The 16,903-nt window shown below is 40.6% G+C and overlaps 1 protein-coding gene across 1 annotated transcript in view; it reads right to left on the bottom strand.

The window, feature by feature from the left end:
• LOC308108530 (inositol 1,4,5-trisphosphate-gated calcium channel ITPR1) overlaps window positions 1-16,830 on the bottom strand; it is a 67,660-nt gene extending 50,830 nt beyond the window's left edge. Inside the window, exons 1-11 of the mRNA XM_080461566.1 lie at window positions 16,565-16,830; window positions 15,030-15,144; window positions 12,435-12,505; window positions 5,418-5,527; window positions 4,693-4,779; window positions 4,160-4,318; window positions 2,638-2,736; window positions 1,988-2,071; window positions 1,252-1,398; window positions 994-1,089; window positions 660-704 (exon numbers count right to left, since the gene is read on the bottom strand). Of these exons, the coding sequence (XP_080317692.1) occupies window positions 660-704; window positions 994-1,089; window positions 1,252-1,398; window positions 1,988-2,071; window positions 2,638-2,736; window positions 4,160-4,318; window positions 4,693-4,779; window positions 5,418-5,527; window positions 12,435-12,505; window positions 15,030-15,121 (990 nt within the window). The 5' untranslated portion in view covers window positions 15,122-15,144; window positions 16,565-16,830. The remainder of the gene's footprint in view (window positions 1-659; window positions 705-993; window positions 1,090-1,251; window positions 1,399-1,987; window positions 2,072-2,637; window positions 2,737-4,159; window positions 4,319-4,692; window positions 4,780-5,417; window positions 5,528-12,434; window positions 12,506-15,029; window positions 15,145-16,564) is intronic.
• Between the last annotated feature and the right edge of the window lie 73 nt (window positions 16,831-16,903).

The following is a 16,903-nucleotide window of genomic DNA, read 5'->3' as shown; positions in this document are numbered from 1 at the left end:
TTGTAAAGGAAAGGAAAGGGAATCAGTTTTTTTTGTTAACTTTGTCACATGTGTACTTTACAGTTAAAGACCCCATAAAATGAAAAAAAAAAAAATTTGTCTTGTACTTAAAGGCTCACTGATCATACACCCCATCTTGATATGCACTCCATCATAATAACATGAATATCTTTTCACACAAATTCCTATTTTTTTCTTCCAATAAAAAGTGTCAAATCTTTTCTGACTCATCCTAAACCGAACAGCAGCCACTCACGCATCCATCGGAAATTCATTCATTCTGAAGCAAATGCAAAACTGGCCTCAGATTCTGGCTCTGGTGGTGTGGTGTAACACACACTCACCGTGAGTGGCCAATGAAAATATTATATTATTTGAACCACACATCAATCAGACACTGCTTTGGCATTCATACCAGGAGGCCTTTAAAAAAATAATGTGGCGACCAACTGTAAAATACACAAGTCACAATGACCGCATAGAATTGTAGCTAATCAGACACATTCTGATAAACAGTTTTATTTAACCAAGAAACTCTAAGCTTATCTGAAAAAGGTATTTCAATCACACTGACCTTATTTCACCAAGGGAGGTCCACTAACCACCACACAAATATGGATTAATGCTACTTCTAAATAGGCCAGGTGTGGCTTACTTACAGAAGAGCGGGACTCTAGGCAATCCTCTTCATACTCTGGGTTCACCTATAAAAATATAACAGTGTCTCAACACCTAAAAGTCCAACACTCGCCCCTACGTTTTTGTAATATACTGTCATATCATATAATGATTTAATACTCTCATGAATTGTGTTTTCTCACTTTCGATTGAAGTTACTGATCCAAATGAAAAATTATTCTTTCCATTATTTTCTTAACCATATTTGTTCCTCCCAGCAAATGGAATCGGTATTACTAAATTACGATTCATTTTTATAAATGTACAATATGTTAATGAAACAGTGTACATGATATTCATTTCCATTGGACTCACCTCTGCAGCCAGGTAGTGTCCAGTTGCCAAATGTTTGAACCTAAACAGGCTGTTCCAGTACCCTGCCCCCCCTCGACACGGATCATGCTGCACAACCTGATATCAGAGCATTCCATCAAACAACAGGGGATGTAAAGGGCAACATTAGGATTCACAGTGTTACTCGTGGGTGCAACAGGAGTTCAGAGGACAGCTTACACTTACAATAACCGTGACGGCACAATCAGCAAAACTGCCTCTAAAAATACTCTCGCTCACCTCGATTTCCCAGAGAGCTTTGCTGCTGGTTGCCGAGGTAGCCGACTGCCGTCCAGTAGTACGAAGGAAAACATATTGTTTTTTCCTGTGATCATCACAGGTGAGGAATTTCTCCTGCTCTGCATGAAACAACCGAACCACGTCGCCCTGAGGAGACACAGAGAGATCACTGTCGGAAATAGCATCACCCTCAAAACACTAATTGTACCAAAACATGGATCAATAAGAAAAGTTATAAACCCTTGCCTGTCACTACTGTGTACACACTGGTTATTGGAAACATCCATACAGTCTTTTATTATGATCATACTCTGCATATTAAAACATTTTAGTGTGGGCAAAACGGTTCATGTTCTTTATTTTCAGTGTTCAAGCCTCCGATTTAAAGATGTTGAGTAACAGATGAAAACAATCTCATTTGTGGGCATGTACAGTGGACTGAAAACACTAAGGTGGAAACAAACAAAGCAGCCAGCCCACTCAAATCTGATAAGGATGCTTATGCAACACATACAGTTAGAATAACACATTTTATTACAGATTTCTTTTTTTAAATACACTATGGAAACCTTTGCACTAATAGCTAAACCAAATGTCCCTGTGTTTCATGTATTTTTTTAAGTTCATATTTCGCATATTTTATATAAAAATCCTATGGTTTTGTTGCCAAAATTCTAGGGCTGCCACTAAAAATGAAAAGTAGATCTGTTTGGTTGATGGCTGCCAGGAAACAAACCCCTTTTAGGATGATCTCCTGATTGTCACTCCATTTCATAAACAAGACAATCTTCCAGCTGGTGTTACAGTTGACCGAGTTCACCTGTGAAACAGAGAAGGACAAGACTGTAAGATTAACATCATATTTAAAAGGAATAGTGTAATGTTCAGTTTAATTCATTCCTCATTCGATTCTGTCGACAGAATATAGCATATCTTTCTTTTCTTGAAGATAAATTACTTTAAAAGTGTGTACAAAAATAAAGAGGGTTAAATAATCAGATAGGCTCCTAAATTCATTGAAATTCATGTAATGTCTAACAGATAGATGACCAACATAACAACTTGACCATGAGACCTGTATTACTGGAGATGTCAATGGCCAACACAGAGATAAAATGAATATAATTCAAAATTCAAAACTGAAAGATGGCATCCACTTGTTTTGTTTGGTTTATTTGTTATATGATTGTCCTCATATTACTCAAAACGCTGTCACAAAGAATTGTGAGGAAATCTGATTGGTATTGCTTGTAATGTATGATAATGCTGCTAACAGAAAAAAAATATTAAGAGAAAGAAAATGGGCAGCTCTCTAAACGCCTTTATAAACTCGGTCTCTGCTCGCTATAGAAATGTTGAAAACAGGCAGCTAATAATCAACCAAACCTCATTGCATCCTGGATTATCCACGAGCTGGTGTGTGCTGGCATGAAGTGGCTGACCAGCATTTACTGGGTTCAAAACCACTTTGTCCCCAATCACCACCTGCAATTAAATTCAACACACACGCACACACACACATAAGCCTTGCTGATTCTCATATTTAACCACTACACCACTGTGCTCGTGTCTTTGATGATTTCCAATAGATTGTGTCAGATGCATTGGTTCACACTGACGTCTTCAAGCAAAAACGAGGAATTGTGCATTTAATCTACAAAAAGCTGATTTTATGTTCGCTCACTATTTAAACAGCACATGGTCCAATGTCCATATACACTTGTTTACACTCTGCTTCTCACATAGTTTGTCCTAACCGGGAAGAGGGACTAAATTTAACTTTCTTGTTTGCAGAGGTTTTTTTCCTTGGTTTGTGTAATGTCTGTGTCCGACCTCCTGCATGAGCTTTGGCTGTCATTGTCATTACCGCTAAGTGAATGCGGTTACAACACACTTATCTCAGAGCATAAAGGCAGTGAAGTCACATTAAGATGTCTAATAAAATGTAAGAGAAAACAAAAAATAAGGCTTTATTGGGCCACAACACGTGACATGGGTGAAAAGAAAAGTACTTTAACAAAGTAAAATTTGATGTAATGAGGTCAAACTCTACTAGCTGGTTGGTAATCAAAAGAAGTGCAATCCTTTTTTTAATACTTCTAACATGCAAGAATCGGAGAACATCAGTATCCAATAGCATGTCACTATCACAGTCTTTTCTCAGCAGGCTGGGAGTTACTCCAATTAGCTTTTTGTCCAAGACCTGCTGCTTCGGCTCCCTGCCATCCCTACTTTAAGAGGAGCTTAATGCTGAAGCCTGGTCCCTACTTCAGTTCAGTTTGTTCTTGGGCAACAGCCCACAACTTCGTACAGAAAAGCTGGTGCCAACAAGAGCTTTAAGATCAGTTAAACTGGATATTGGCCCAAGGCCATGCAGGGATGAGAGGTGATTGGACGAATGCTTTGCACGGAGGCTTACGTAGAAAAGAAATAAGATCGATGCCCTCAAGGTTTGCTTTGGGATTGGAAACAGTTAATATTTTTATTGTTAATTAATCAGTCAATTCATACTTTCAATGAATAGATCATTTGTTTTTCCTGTCAAGTGAAGGTACCAGTTACATTGTCGAGCAAAAATGTTTTATGTGAGTGGACCATCTAAAACCCAAAGATAATTCAATCAGGATGAAAAAAGAAAAGCAGAAAATATTCATATTTCAATGTGTGCATTAAAAAGAAGTTTTAAATGTTGTGCTTTCAATGTTTTGACCATGATAATCACAATAGTCAGTGACTCATTATAACTTATTCAATTATTACTTTCAAAAATGAATACACATTACAATGAAAAATATTGCAACCCTACAAAAAATGAATAAAAACATGTATTCTCACTGACACCATTGCGATTCTTGCTTTGACAGAGTTTTAAGAAGTTCCACTCTATACCACATCCAGAGTCACTCACACTGTCGCCGATCGAGCGAAGTTTGTAGAACGGCTGTATATAAAACCAGGAGCCCTCATTTCCAGCTGTGTCCAGCATCACCCTCATGGCGTTTTTCTCCAACAATGCTGGCAGGCGTTTGTTCACAGTCAGGTACTTGTTGCTCTTCAGGTGAAGGAGCTGAGCAGAAACAATATACAATAAAATAAGACAAACTGATCATGTGTGCATATACAAAGTACCTATGATGGTGTTTTCACTACGGGAGAGCTGGTTTTATTAGAAGCACTGTTATTCCTATTAAATAAAGTTATGTCTCTCAAATTGCAATGTGGGTTTCTGAATTTCTTTCCATAATATGTGGTTTCAGTCAATATGTAAAAACTACTGTGGGCGAACACATCTTTTGTGCACTCAATCTGACGCATGAATAAAATTGAGGGAACCGCGTGTTGAGAAATATGTCCGATTTCATTCAACTCCACTGACTAATGTTTATTTTACAGTTCGGTGTTTACTTTCCAAATACCAAAGAATATATCTTGTGAACAAACCTGAATGACATTCCCATACTGAATTACTGTTCCAAGCAGCTTTTTGTTCTCCGAGTCATTCTGTTTCTTCTCCAGGTCAGCTGCATGCTGGGATGCAAAAGACAGAGATAACAGATGATACATATTTTTTAAATTTTTTTTTTTTTTTTAAATCATAGCCACAACATATGACATGCATAGCAAAAAGGTAAGACGCCATCAAACTGGTTAGTGATTAAAAAACCAAACAAAAAAAACCCCATTATAACACTGTAGTAACTAACTTAATAGCCAAAATTGTGCAATTCAGCAGAGGAGCTTAACTACAGCTAAGACTCGCATTGCCATGGAAACACAAGGAAGACTGCACTCTACTATGTTATGACTGTGGTCAGATAATAAATTACTTTAAATGGTATTGCACTGCAGAAAGAGAGAAAGGAGTGCGTTGAGTCTAAATGAAAAGCTTCAGAAATGTCTAAAAAAGGTCGTAAGAGGATTCTCCCCTTGCAAATATTCCTAATATTCAAAAAACGTCTTCTAAGATATGGCGTAGCAATTCCCCAGCTTTGTACTCAGTGAGTAAAAAAATGTACACGTCATCAACAACTTGTGAAAATGTTTAACTCCTGGTCTCCTCCAGCTCAGTCCGCTCTGCTGCCTCTGGAGCCGTGAAGACAGGGCTGTGTGTCCTGTGTCAGTTGGTGGTGACTGCTGGGAGGGGAACATGTTGTCACTTCACTCACATGGAGCTTGTTGAGCAGCACCGCGTCCGTGTTCCCTCCAGGCTTCGCTGCTTTCCAGAACTGCTTCTGAGCCGAGTAACGGTTCATGGGACAAAGTCTGAACAGGCAATCTGTACAAAGAACCCAAAACAATTGGAATATTCATGTGCAACAAAAGAAATACACTGATAATATTTTTATTACCAAGCTGCAGTGGTCTGGAGGTGGAGGGCGAGGATTAATGACAGTGAGGGTGAATGAATAAAAAGTAAACAAATAGAACATCCATGAACATATTTTGCATTTGTGAAACATGCAAATAATACGAGTCCGCTGCATTTTCATTCTCTTCCTCTGTAAATGGATCTATGCATGTGCGTCTGCTTGCACTTCAAGCACATATGAATAATTCCCCTGAAGGGAAATCAAAGGGCCTTGTCAGCACGAGGGAGGAGCGACTGGGATCAAGAGAGCATGTGTGTTTGTGTGTGTTCATGACATACAGGCTTGAGGTTATAGGTTGTGGTTTGACCAAGACAAACACCAACATAAGAAACCTCTTTGTATCTGCATGTGGTCAGTCAGCTTGTGACCGCAGCAATGACGAAAACCTGACATCATTAGCAGAGTCTGATTTTGCTGCTCATTTCCAGATTTATTTTGTTAACTTGGCAGTCATTTATATTTGCATGTGCTGAACGAGTTCCTCTTCTTTCTGGGGTGACTTTCTCTTTTATGACCGGCTAAACATCTACTACAACTGAACGATATCGGTTTTAGACGGCATGCACAGCTCAACTACTTTTGCTGTAGATTTAAACTCTTGCTCACTCATCACTCCTCCCTCTGAGTCCTGGCTTTCCTCTGATTTCACCTCTCATCAGACCACAGCTTTCTGTTCTGAGAGATTGAAACCAAGAAGAAAAAAAAAAAAAAGAAGAACAATCTGTCCATCCTCCCCCTTTTTCTTTCCCACTCTCTCTCTCTCCTCCTGCTCTTGCCGCAGTAACATGACCAAATAAGGCCAGCTGTGAGAAGGGCAGTGGGACGATAGAAAGAGAAGAGGGTGGGGACTCCCTTTTGTCCTCCTTATATTCTGCCATCCCTTCTTCTGCCGACTGGATTCCTCGAACCATTTCACACACCATTCGGTCCCTTGGAGTTAATGATCTTTATCTCCTAAAACTTCCTCTGGTCCCTCTCATCAGCTATAGTTTACTCTACTCCGACCCAAAACACACTCAGAAAAACATCAGAAAGGAAGTGAAAGAGAAATGAGGAAGGCAGGAAGTGAACAAATGTCAAACAGAGAGTGAGCACTGAGAGGTTAAGACAGTGGGGATTTGGAGCGATCAAATGCAACCAACTGTTCCCTATATGTTTATAAGAAAGTGAATATCAAAGAAGGAGGGAACTTCAAAGTGGAATTGCAAAAATACACACTTAAAGCTCCGGGTTATCTGTGCTTGAAAAACACCATCAACAGCATGTAAAATAAGTGATGCATGTAACAGATGATCAACCAGGACTGGACATTTGCCTTTGATCAGCGTCAGCGGAGAGAGAAACGAGCTGGTTAAGTGATACTGGAATGTGAGGGGAGAGTTTCCTCTGGGGTCAGTGGGCAGCACAAGTAGTCGGACTGGTACCCTGTTAACAAAAAAAAAAAAAACACCAAAAACTAACATTCCTGCGACTAACGTTAACCTCTAATCTTCATGTGATATGCAGACAAAAATCATGCAGCTCTCAGGCATGTGTATAAAACCACGAGAGAGACACTGAAACATCCAAGTCAAGTCACGGCACATTCCTCTTCCAAGTAAAGCCCCGTTAAATCGGACTCTACTTGGAACGATTGATAGGACTTCAAAGAGCTGCATCGAGAGCCACAACTCATCGGTAAATGAACTTGACTTTTAAAGAGTGTTTTCAACACTTTTTAGCGGTGTCAAAGTGATGTTGTATTCAACCAATCACACACATCCACATACACGCTCACATAGCAAGGGAGAAGCCATACAAGTGCTTACACACCATTAGGGAGAACTTTGGGGTTGAGTGTCTTTCCCAAGGACACTCCAGCAGCTGGACTGCCCTAATTCACAAGGTCTGTGACGTTTGTAGAAAGATACAAAAGCCCAAAGACTATTTAAACATTTAAAAATATTAATGAGAGAACCTTAAACTCGACTCTGAAACATGGGGAGACAAAGCAGTGACTGTAAAACTGGTGTAATTAGGGCCCGTCTTCTAGTCTTTGTCAACATCCATACAGCTACGTTCAGAAAAAGCAGAATGCCTGAGATAGGGTTTTTTTTGGGTTAAGAGCATTAAAATCATGAGGACTGGTTAATAAAACCATATATCATCATCTGCTAGCCCAGAATAGGAATGAACTGACTCTGGCAATGTTCTTGAGATGATAAAATCATATTTATGTCACATTCTTTATGTAAAACTAAGCTCAGAGTCAAATGTTTTTAATCTGTTGTGTTGGGTTTCATGGTAATATTAATATATATATATATATATATAAAATATTTGACTGTGAACATAACATAACTTTTCATACTTAATCATTTGTTGATCATAGATATTTCATACAAATGAAATCAAATGCCTGTTAATGACAATACAATTAAACTCTTTTTTTCTTTCTTTTTAGAATACATTGTAGTCGCTCTTGCAACTTTTACCAGTAGAATGATTTTTACTTGAATACTCATTTCAGCACCCTTCACACCTCGGTTCTCATGAGAAGAAGGAGCTGAAGACAGAAGAGCTTATTGAGTTCACACCAAGCCACCAAACTTGTCTGCTGCGAGTCGCTAACAGTAACTGTTACTGTGGTTGCAAGGAGTTTATACCTCCCAACCTAAATGGCTTTGCATGCTCATAGTTTGGCAATGAAAATATGGCACTTATATCTAAGGAACTAATAAATAGGTAATTGTAAACATGTGCAAAATTGGTTTGTTATTATTAGTAAACTCATAAAGAAAAACAATTTTTTATTCCTTCCCCATATACAAGTGGCTGTGGAGTGGTGAGCAGTGTCACTTCACAGAAAGACGACTTTGTTTTAATCTTTGAGGGTCTTTTTGAGTTTGCATGTTTGCCCTGTACCTGAGTGGGTTTTCTCCAACTTTCCCTCAAAATCTAAAGACCCTCAGAAAAACTATTCACAGCTCAAAACAGACACTTAAAGCAGCACAAGCAAAATATTTGGGACATGAACAAGTGAACCCAACACAGGACTGGCCAATGCTCCACATACAAAAGCAACAACAAAAAAAAACTGATGACTGTCATTTCACAGGAACTAAAACAAAAACAACCTCTATGTCAATAGTGACAACTAGAGTAATTTTCATTTCTCAACCGGAGTAGACTGTTATAAATAATGTGCAGCATTGGGCCACTAAAAGTCCTTTCATTTGTTTCTGAGGACAGTGATTGATGATTTGCCAGGGACGTGAACAAACAGCCATTAAAATCACACTTCAGCTTCAGCATAATCCCAAATAGAGCTGCCACCATAGCAACATCAAGTTAGACTGCGCTGACATTTCCACAGCTCAGTGATCTACACCTCTTGATATTACGCATGTATACACACAACAGAAATAGAGCATTGTAACATTGCTGCCTCTGCTTTAGTTTTGCTGGCTAAAACCTGGTAGAAGCTGTTCATGTCTGCACTCATCCTGTATAAGTGCATAAAGCTATTCTAAAGAGCCTTCTGCCTGCAATACAAAGTATGGCTGATGTCCCAGTGGACGGATAGAGGCTACAAGAGTGAAAGTGTGACTGCTCGGAGGGCTCTAGTGTTTACATTAGAAGGAAATGTTGAGCATACCTCAGCAGTGACAGTATGACCCAGTCGACAAGGCTCATCTGGCCTTGTGGCCTTATAACATCCACTTAGTAGGATTATCTCTGCACAACTGAGTTCCTCTCAAACAGCTGAGTAGCCTCCCGATTGAGGAGGGACAGAGAAGTGTTCGCTCTCCAACAGACTCTGCTTGGACTCAAATGAAGTGGTTCCCAAAGGTTTGGGGAAAAATAAAATCCTGATATGTTGGCCAAACTGTGTTTGCTTAAGCTAAAAGAAATAACACTTAGACCCCTTTGGTGGTTTAACATTTCATGTTTGCAACAGCTTAATGGATTGTAGCCAGCCCTGTTATGATTCAAACTCGTAATATCTGTTGTGCAAAAATGGACATAACTTAAGCGAATTATTCCCCTTCAACGAGCGTGACGATAACTACCATGATGAGATGACTAGAAAAGTATAATAACATGCCAAAGGAGGAATATGAAAATAAAGATTGCCATTTTAAAATGGGGCACTTCAAAGAAACGAGCTTAAAGTAGTGTTTACAGAGTCCTTGGTCCATACCAAAACTATAAATTATGATCAATCTGCAACATCTTCTACTGGAAGCAATGCAATACATGCTGGATTATCATCACGTCACAAGCATCTTACACAGTGTAGAGAAAGATGGTTGAACAGAGCCAGAGTTCTTATCTGGTATTACGATACTTCTGAAGTCTGTCGTGTGACATGTTCGGTCAGTTTGTGGCATTTCTAGTTTGTGCTACATTCAAACCTCAAGACAGATTTGAATGAAGCAGCAGCAGAGTTTGTTTGAAATCACACTGGGGCCTTTTCAAGCCGACTCCGACAGCGTGGTTCGTGCTCGCCAGAGGTCACACTTCCACAAATTGACCCCACGGACACAGCAATGGCAGAGCTGACTAATGTGAAACACCATTTCCATCTGCACAGCTTTCTCTCACAGATATTCTGTTATTCATTTATAACCTCCAGGTTAACCCTGAAGATATCACCGGAAGCGAGTTTGTCAAACTGCTCCAGAAGCACAGCCATTACACATTTATTTTCACAGGCTGAGGAGCAAATCTATACAAAAGTCGACTGACCTTTGAGTGTCAGAAACAGTAAATATCCGCTAACTGTAAAGCATTACTTTGTTGACTGAGCTACTATTTCATTATATTAGGGCACTTGTGGCTTCACTGCCACCACCGCCAGGCATCCTTAACTATATTATCTGAAAGTACCTTCTATTTTCACCTCCTTTTGGCTCCAGATCAGCATTATCCAAAAGCCTCTCATGGAGACATTAAGGCCTCTTCTGGTCAGGACCAGCTGCCATGGTGAAGGAGTTACCACAACATATGCGTGACACCTATACAGCTGCAACGGCAGGGCAAAAACATTCTGCACGTTGACAATAGCCTCCTGCAGAATTTAGAAAAGGCCAATTGCAAAAAACATGAGCAAGACTTTCCCTTTGCAATTAGTGTTATAAGGGAGAGGATTAAATGAGACAAATTGATTTTGAAAGCTTCCTGTCTCAGTGAGGCAGAGGCAGCTCCCTGGTTACAATCAAGTTTGCTTCCAAAAATAGTCATGTGGACAATTGTAATGTAATTGTACAATGGGGTTTGATAATGTACAAGTTAGATTCCCCCCAATGTAACTGACTGTAGATACTGGTAGGTTTTCCTGAATCACCACTGGAAAAGGAAACCAACATGTTTATAAAAGGGACCATTGCACACGTTAATGTTGAGTTAACCATAAAGAGAGGCACACACAGAGACAGAGACAAAGACAGACGGAGAGAGAGAGAGTCATCTTTCGTGACAGTATCAGTGGTGCGTATTCTGTTTATCATCCTGACTGCAATTGTCGCCAGGGCCAGATAACATGTCCTGGGACACCAGAGGCCCACCGAAGAGCTTAACTGTACAAGTCACTGCTGAGATCAAAGCCCTCCACTCCGTGGCTGCAGTGCAATCTTCTTTACACTCTTGAGACAGCAGATATCTTCCCAAATGTAAAGTGGGAGCACGAGGACATGGAATGACTCTTATCCAACACAGTTCAAAGCCAAACTGAAAGCCACTGAAATGAACTGGATTAATATGGCGCATGCCAGACGACACTAAAAGGCCACTTCTTCAGGTGCAGCAGCTCCCACCTGAGTTCAGTCTCGACATGCAGCAAAGAACGTTTTGCTTGAGAGCATCAGGTTTCATCATGAATATACTGTATGTTTACCATCACAGAACTATCATGATTTATTGATATTGTGACCGCCACATTGACACACAGGACTGTAAATTGGTGACTGTAAATTAGGATTTTTTAGTTTTCAACCGACAGAGAAACAGCAAGACCTCACTGTGACAAGCCTGGAAAAGGAAAATGTTTCAAGGGGGGAAAAAAGGGGGAGTAATTTGTTTGATTATCCTAATGATGATTACTTAGTGATTCTTATAATCACTGTCTCTCTCACTTGGTCATCTGTGAAATGGCAATCCAATAAAATATGTCAAAGTTGCAGTAGAATCTTTTCTTTTAATATCTTAAAGCATTCAACAAATGATTTCTGTACATGCATCCTCAATTAGTTAAACCAAAATGATCTACTAGACATCTAACCGTTGCGTTGCTCTTTTTGTTTCACCACTTGTCCGCAGAAAAGGCAAAATTACATCTATGAACTAGACATGGACCATCAAAACAGCCGTAGTCTTTGAACAATGTGGAGGCAGGCCTCTCCGCAGGGATTGAAACCTCTAGCCTGAGAACTGCGGGTCATGAGTTCTACTTCCTGCATGCGAGCTAAAAATAGCAGGTTCACGCAAAGAAACATGTCAAGACTTTTATTTAGAGAGCAGCTCCTCGAGCATGTTGTTTCTCAACAAACCAACATTAGAGGCGCATCGCCTTCTACCTCCACAGATGTGTATGAGCACGCACACACACACCACTCATGAACAAAGGATTTGATTGCATAACCATGCACATACACAAAATCACAGGCACATGCCATTAACAGTGACAAAGGCAGGCCTGTTTGAAGTCCAGAGGGATGAGATATTATGGCTGTCACCAAAGGAACACAACAGAACACATTCAGCAGTGTGTGCCGCCGCGTGCTCGCTGTAAACAGACTGCAGTCTGTGATTAAAAGGAGAGTTGACTCTTACCTCTGAACTTCTTCGGGGGGTTGTTGAGGTCTCCGGCGTCGGGCTGAACGACACAACGGTCATCCACCAAGCTGTAAATATTGACCACATAATCACGCTGTTAATTTCATGGTACAATGCACACACCTGCCCACCACAGGCAGCTTTTCTATTGAGTAGTTTTGCTTTAAGCAACACCTCCTGCAACATTCTGGATTATCCTTCAGGTTATGAGTGAAATCTGAATTTTCTTTTTTATATTTCTTTTTTTTTTTTTAGGCCTTTTGATATTTCTAAACCAAAACGCTAATTATTCCCTACAAAATCATACAAATCATTTACTGTTACTTGTTTTCTTATTTGATGATTTCTGCACTGGTTTGCTGTGATGATTGTTTTCTTTTTTTGAAAGGCAATTTTATTTTTTATACAATATGAAACACGGAGGCCATGGAGATGGCTGGTGTGACGTCAGAAGGGATGGAGGTGACGGCTCCTGGAGGGAGCAGTCGAAAGAGAACATATAAATTATGAACTCTCAGAATGTTTAAGCGCTCTCAGTGAAGTGCTCCAAAGCTACCAAGCACTGAACAGCAAACACGTGTGCTTTAAGTTGAATTGTGCTCATTTTGTTGTTCTAAACATGTGTGCCTTAAGATTTTGGTGGCAGTGCAATGATTTCCAAAAAGATTGAAATGAGCAGAATGTAGACAGGAAAGAACCATTAGCCACATTCAAATTCCTTAAAATTGCCTGCTTGTGTAGAATTACTGCAGTCTTTCGGTGAAAATAAATTCTCTGGCCTTTTTAAAAACACATCAGTGTAATGAAGATCAGACATTGCATTTATCAATATTTTATGGCCACATTAAGGAATAGCATGCATAAGCACACTAATCAACACGAGCACTATAAATAAGTTAGTCCTTTTTGCAGATGTGCCATTTCTTTCTTGCACACTAGGGCCCTGCGTCTCCATAATCATAGTAGGTTTGAGGGTAAATTGGTTTGGGTGTGTTTTAAACACTATAGTGGGCAAAAACAAAGTATTTCCAACAACAAAAATCCTCTGGGTATACAAATCTCTACTGATGTTTCCTGTTTTCACCAAAACCTCGCATAAAGTTGCGGCCTGTTGTCCCTCCCCCTCGACAACAAGAAGGAAATATTCTAGATTATCTGACCACAGGGCAGACAAGAATTTCTGGTGACAAATTTAGCTTTTACTGGTTTAGAATAACACTTGTCTGGACATCGGCCAAATCCCACATCCACTTCTGGCCTTTTCCAACAGTGTCTGCAGTTGTCCAAATAAACCTATCTAGCCTTTTTTACCTCAACAAACGGGATTGTGAAGTTGGAGAAAAGAATCAAGCTTGTTCTGAGGAAATTATAGAACTGCGAGGTCATGTGTACATGCGCAGGATGAACTTGCTTTCGAAGTGGTCAGTTAATAACGCAAGTTTGTTTTTACACCTCTGAACCAACAGGACATGCCCCACTTTGAAAAGCACCATACAAAACAGCCCTTTTAAAACATATTAAACGTTTTATTTGCTCAGAAACGTCTTTTTCGAGCTCCTAAACATGAAGGAAATGTGCTCGATTAGTAAAGTTGTGTATTTTATCTCTTATCCATCATTGCCTAGAATCAAATGATCTGGAAAATGCGGCCGATTTTGGCGTTTGTATGTGGAGAAGATGATTCCAGTTCCAAACTGTCATTACAATTTTGGAAATAAGCTTGTTTATCAGCGTATGTCTATCTGTGAAGCACTTGAACTGGAGAAAGGCCACAGGGTCCGTACAGTGACTCAGGCTTTGCTGTGGTCTGTCCATTTTTCATGAGCTCGGTGGGGGGCACAGGACACTAAGCTGATATCTGCGATACCATTACCAAGAGTAGTCACAATATACCTGACCTTCCTACGGACATCCCTTAAGTTGCACCGCCATACATCACTGCTCACTCTCTTTAATTGTCTCGTTTACATTCAGAACAAAGAAGAAAAGTCTGATTCAGACAATATGAATCATCATTGCGTTTGTGATATTTTAGTCATATGTTAAGGGCCAGTGAATCATGCACTAGGCCACTCTTCAATCCCAGCAGACAGAGCAATATAATAGATATGCTTCTAGAAAGTCAGCGCCACATATGTTAGATATGTGAAGCTGAACTGCGGGAGGAATATATTGCTGTGGCTGAGTGGGCGAATGAGTGGCATGCAAATTGGGTTTAACCATTACCATGAGAACCACCTCAATGCTTTTTTTTTTCTCTACCCTACACACCCACTCCTGTGACACTCTCAGAAACACAAGCTTTTATCAGCATTTGCCACCCCAACATTTCCTTTTGGTGGGGGTCAGTCATCGCTACTTCAAAGGCCTTTCAATGTTTTCATATCTTTGTCTATTCAGATAAACTACAATTACGGCGATTGAACTCTCTTAAGCTACTTAACCTTTTTCTCTCACCGACGACAAGCATATGCCTTTGTTACAGGGAAGTGGTTTGCTGGTGCGACTCAGAGGGTCATTTCAAGTCTTGCAGCGGGAGAGGGGTGCGATGTGAGATCTCACACATGATGTGCAGCCAGTGAGAGGACATACCCGAGGGTGCTGATGAAACCATTGGTTGATCCTTCCGCATACAGGGAGCAGATGTCCCCGATGTGCAAGAAGCTGGACATCTTATCTGACATTTTTGACACAAGCTGGGGAACACCTTGAGAGGAGAGAAAAGGGAGGATTACTGGTACACCTAAGGTTATTTACAGACACTTTGGGATGATACAATTTTGAGATGTGATAATCTGCAATGAAAAAACGGGAATAATCATTTAACCACTTGCATTTCCATCAGTGAGGTTTATAAGCGATCCAGACATTCACTCTTCTTCCATCTCATTTTAAAACCAACTTTAAGGTTGCATAAAGCCAAGCTGGGGGGCTGGAGATGATCTCAACTGACATTGAGCAAAGGCAGGGTACACCCGGGACTGATTACCAGTCCATAACAGAGCACACACAGAGAGACAATCACACACATTCACACATACAAGCAATTTAGAAAAAAAAATATATATATATATATTTCAAATGTATTATTTGGGACTGTGGAAGCAAACCAATGAACACACAGAAAAGGTGGATGAAGTCTGCATGAAGCCCCTAAGCCTGGAATCAATCTGTGGACATCTTCACTGTGAGACGGGAATGCTAACCTCCACACCACTGGGCATGTCTCTAGAAATATTGATACTGTTCCTTGAGCATTGCCAGTTACAGGAACATCCAGCATCAATATTTGTATTGAAAATAGGTTAACATCACTTACAACTGACATAGAACCAACACAAAAGCAGCTAAAGCCTTTAAGTAAAACAGATGTATACTTTAAGGGCAAATTTGAAGAACTCCAACGGATACAAGGTGTATTCCAGAGTCAGTGTTCATTTGTTGGTATTATAATAAGCTCATGTAGTATCCAGCCAGAGCTGCACAGCTCACAGTACAGTACAGAGTACAGTACAAATGTGGGAGAGAAATTTCCCTGAGAGGAGGAGACTGAACTGATGCTACTGTCTGACTGCATGGATTTGCATAAGGGACAGGGAAAAGAAAATGTGGTTAGATGTTACTGTAGATTGTTGGTGTTCGGGGCTGAGAGGTGGCGCTTGTAGCATTTTTCATGCACCTGCAACAGGTCATCGCCACTGAAGCAGAAATAAGAAGGTGTTCAATGAAGCACAAAAAAACCCCAACCCCAAAACAGTTTACTGTGGCTTTGATATGGATAATTAAAACTTAATACCAGCGTCAATAATGGAGTGGACAGCGATTATGCTGCAGAAGTTCACATAATCGCCCCGAGATTGTTTGTTTATCCTCGGACGAACACTTGAAACTTGAGAAAAACACACCCAGCTTCAGTTTTCACAGCCGCCCGAACACACTCCCTGTTTCTGGACTTTTCTGTGTAAACGACAAACCCCCGCCGGTTTTTTTGTCCGGAGATGTGGGGCATTTTGTTTCCCATTTAAGGAGAACCCAGTGTGTTTCTGCGCCGCGAAGAAGAAGAAGAGGAAGAAGAAGAGGTAGAAGACAGACTTGAAGAAGAAGATGATGGCAAACTGCAACTTTACCTCGGCTGGGAAACAATCAGATGTTCAGCTCTTTCTCTCGGCCAGAAGAAAGCATGACTCCCTTCTCCTCCGCCTCCTCCGTCAGCGGCTGTGAGGGTCCAGGCTTTTGACAGCTCCGCAGCAGCTTTGCTCGGCGGCGGGTTCGCTCGCTGAAGGCAAATTTCACTGTCCGGGCTGGCTCCCTGCCACCTCTTCTCCTCAGAACGCCACCGAGCTGCGGAGAGCTGGCAAATAATGTCCGAGCTGCCTCAGCATCCCACTAAAACAGCCCCCCCACCAGTTCCGTGTCTAGAAGTATGTGGAGTAGAAAAAAAAAAAAAGTCTGAAGTGAACTGTGAA

The sequence above is a fragment of the Lipophrys pholis genome, assembly GCF_963383615.2.
Source record: "Lipophrys pholis genome assembly, chromosome: 4".
NCBI lineage: Eukaryota > Metazoa > Chordata > Actinopteri > Blenniiformes > Blenniidae > Lipophrys > Lipophrys pholis.
This window is presented reverse-complemented; position numbering and strand designations above follow the sequence as displayed.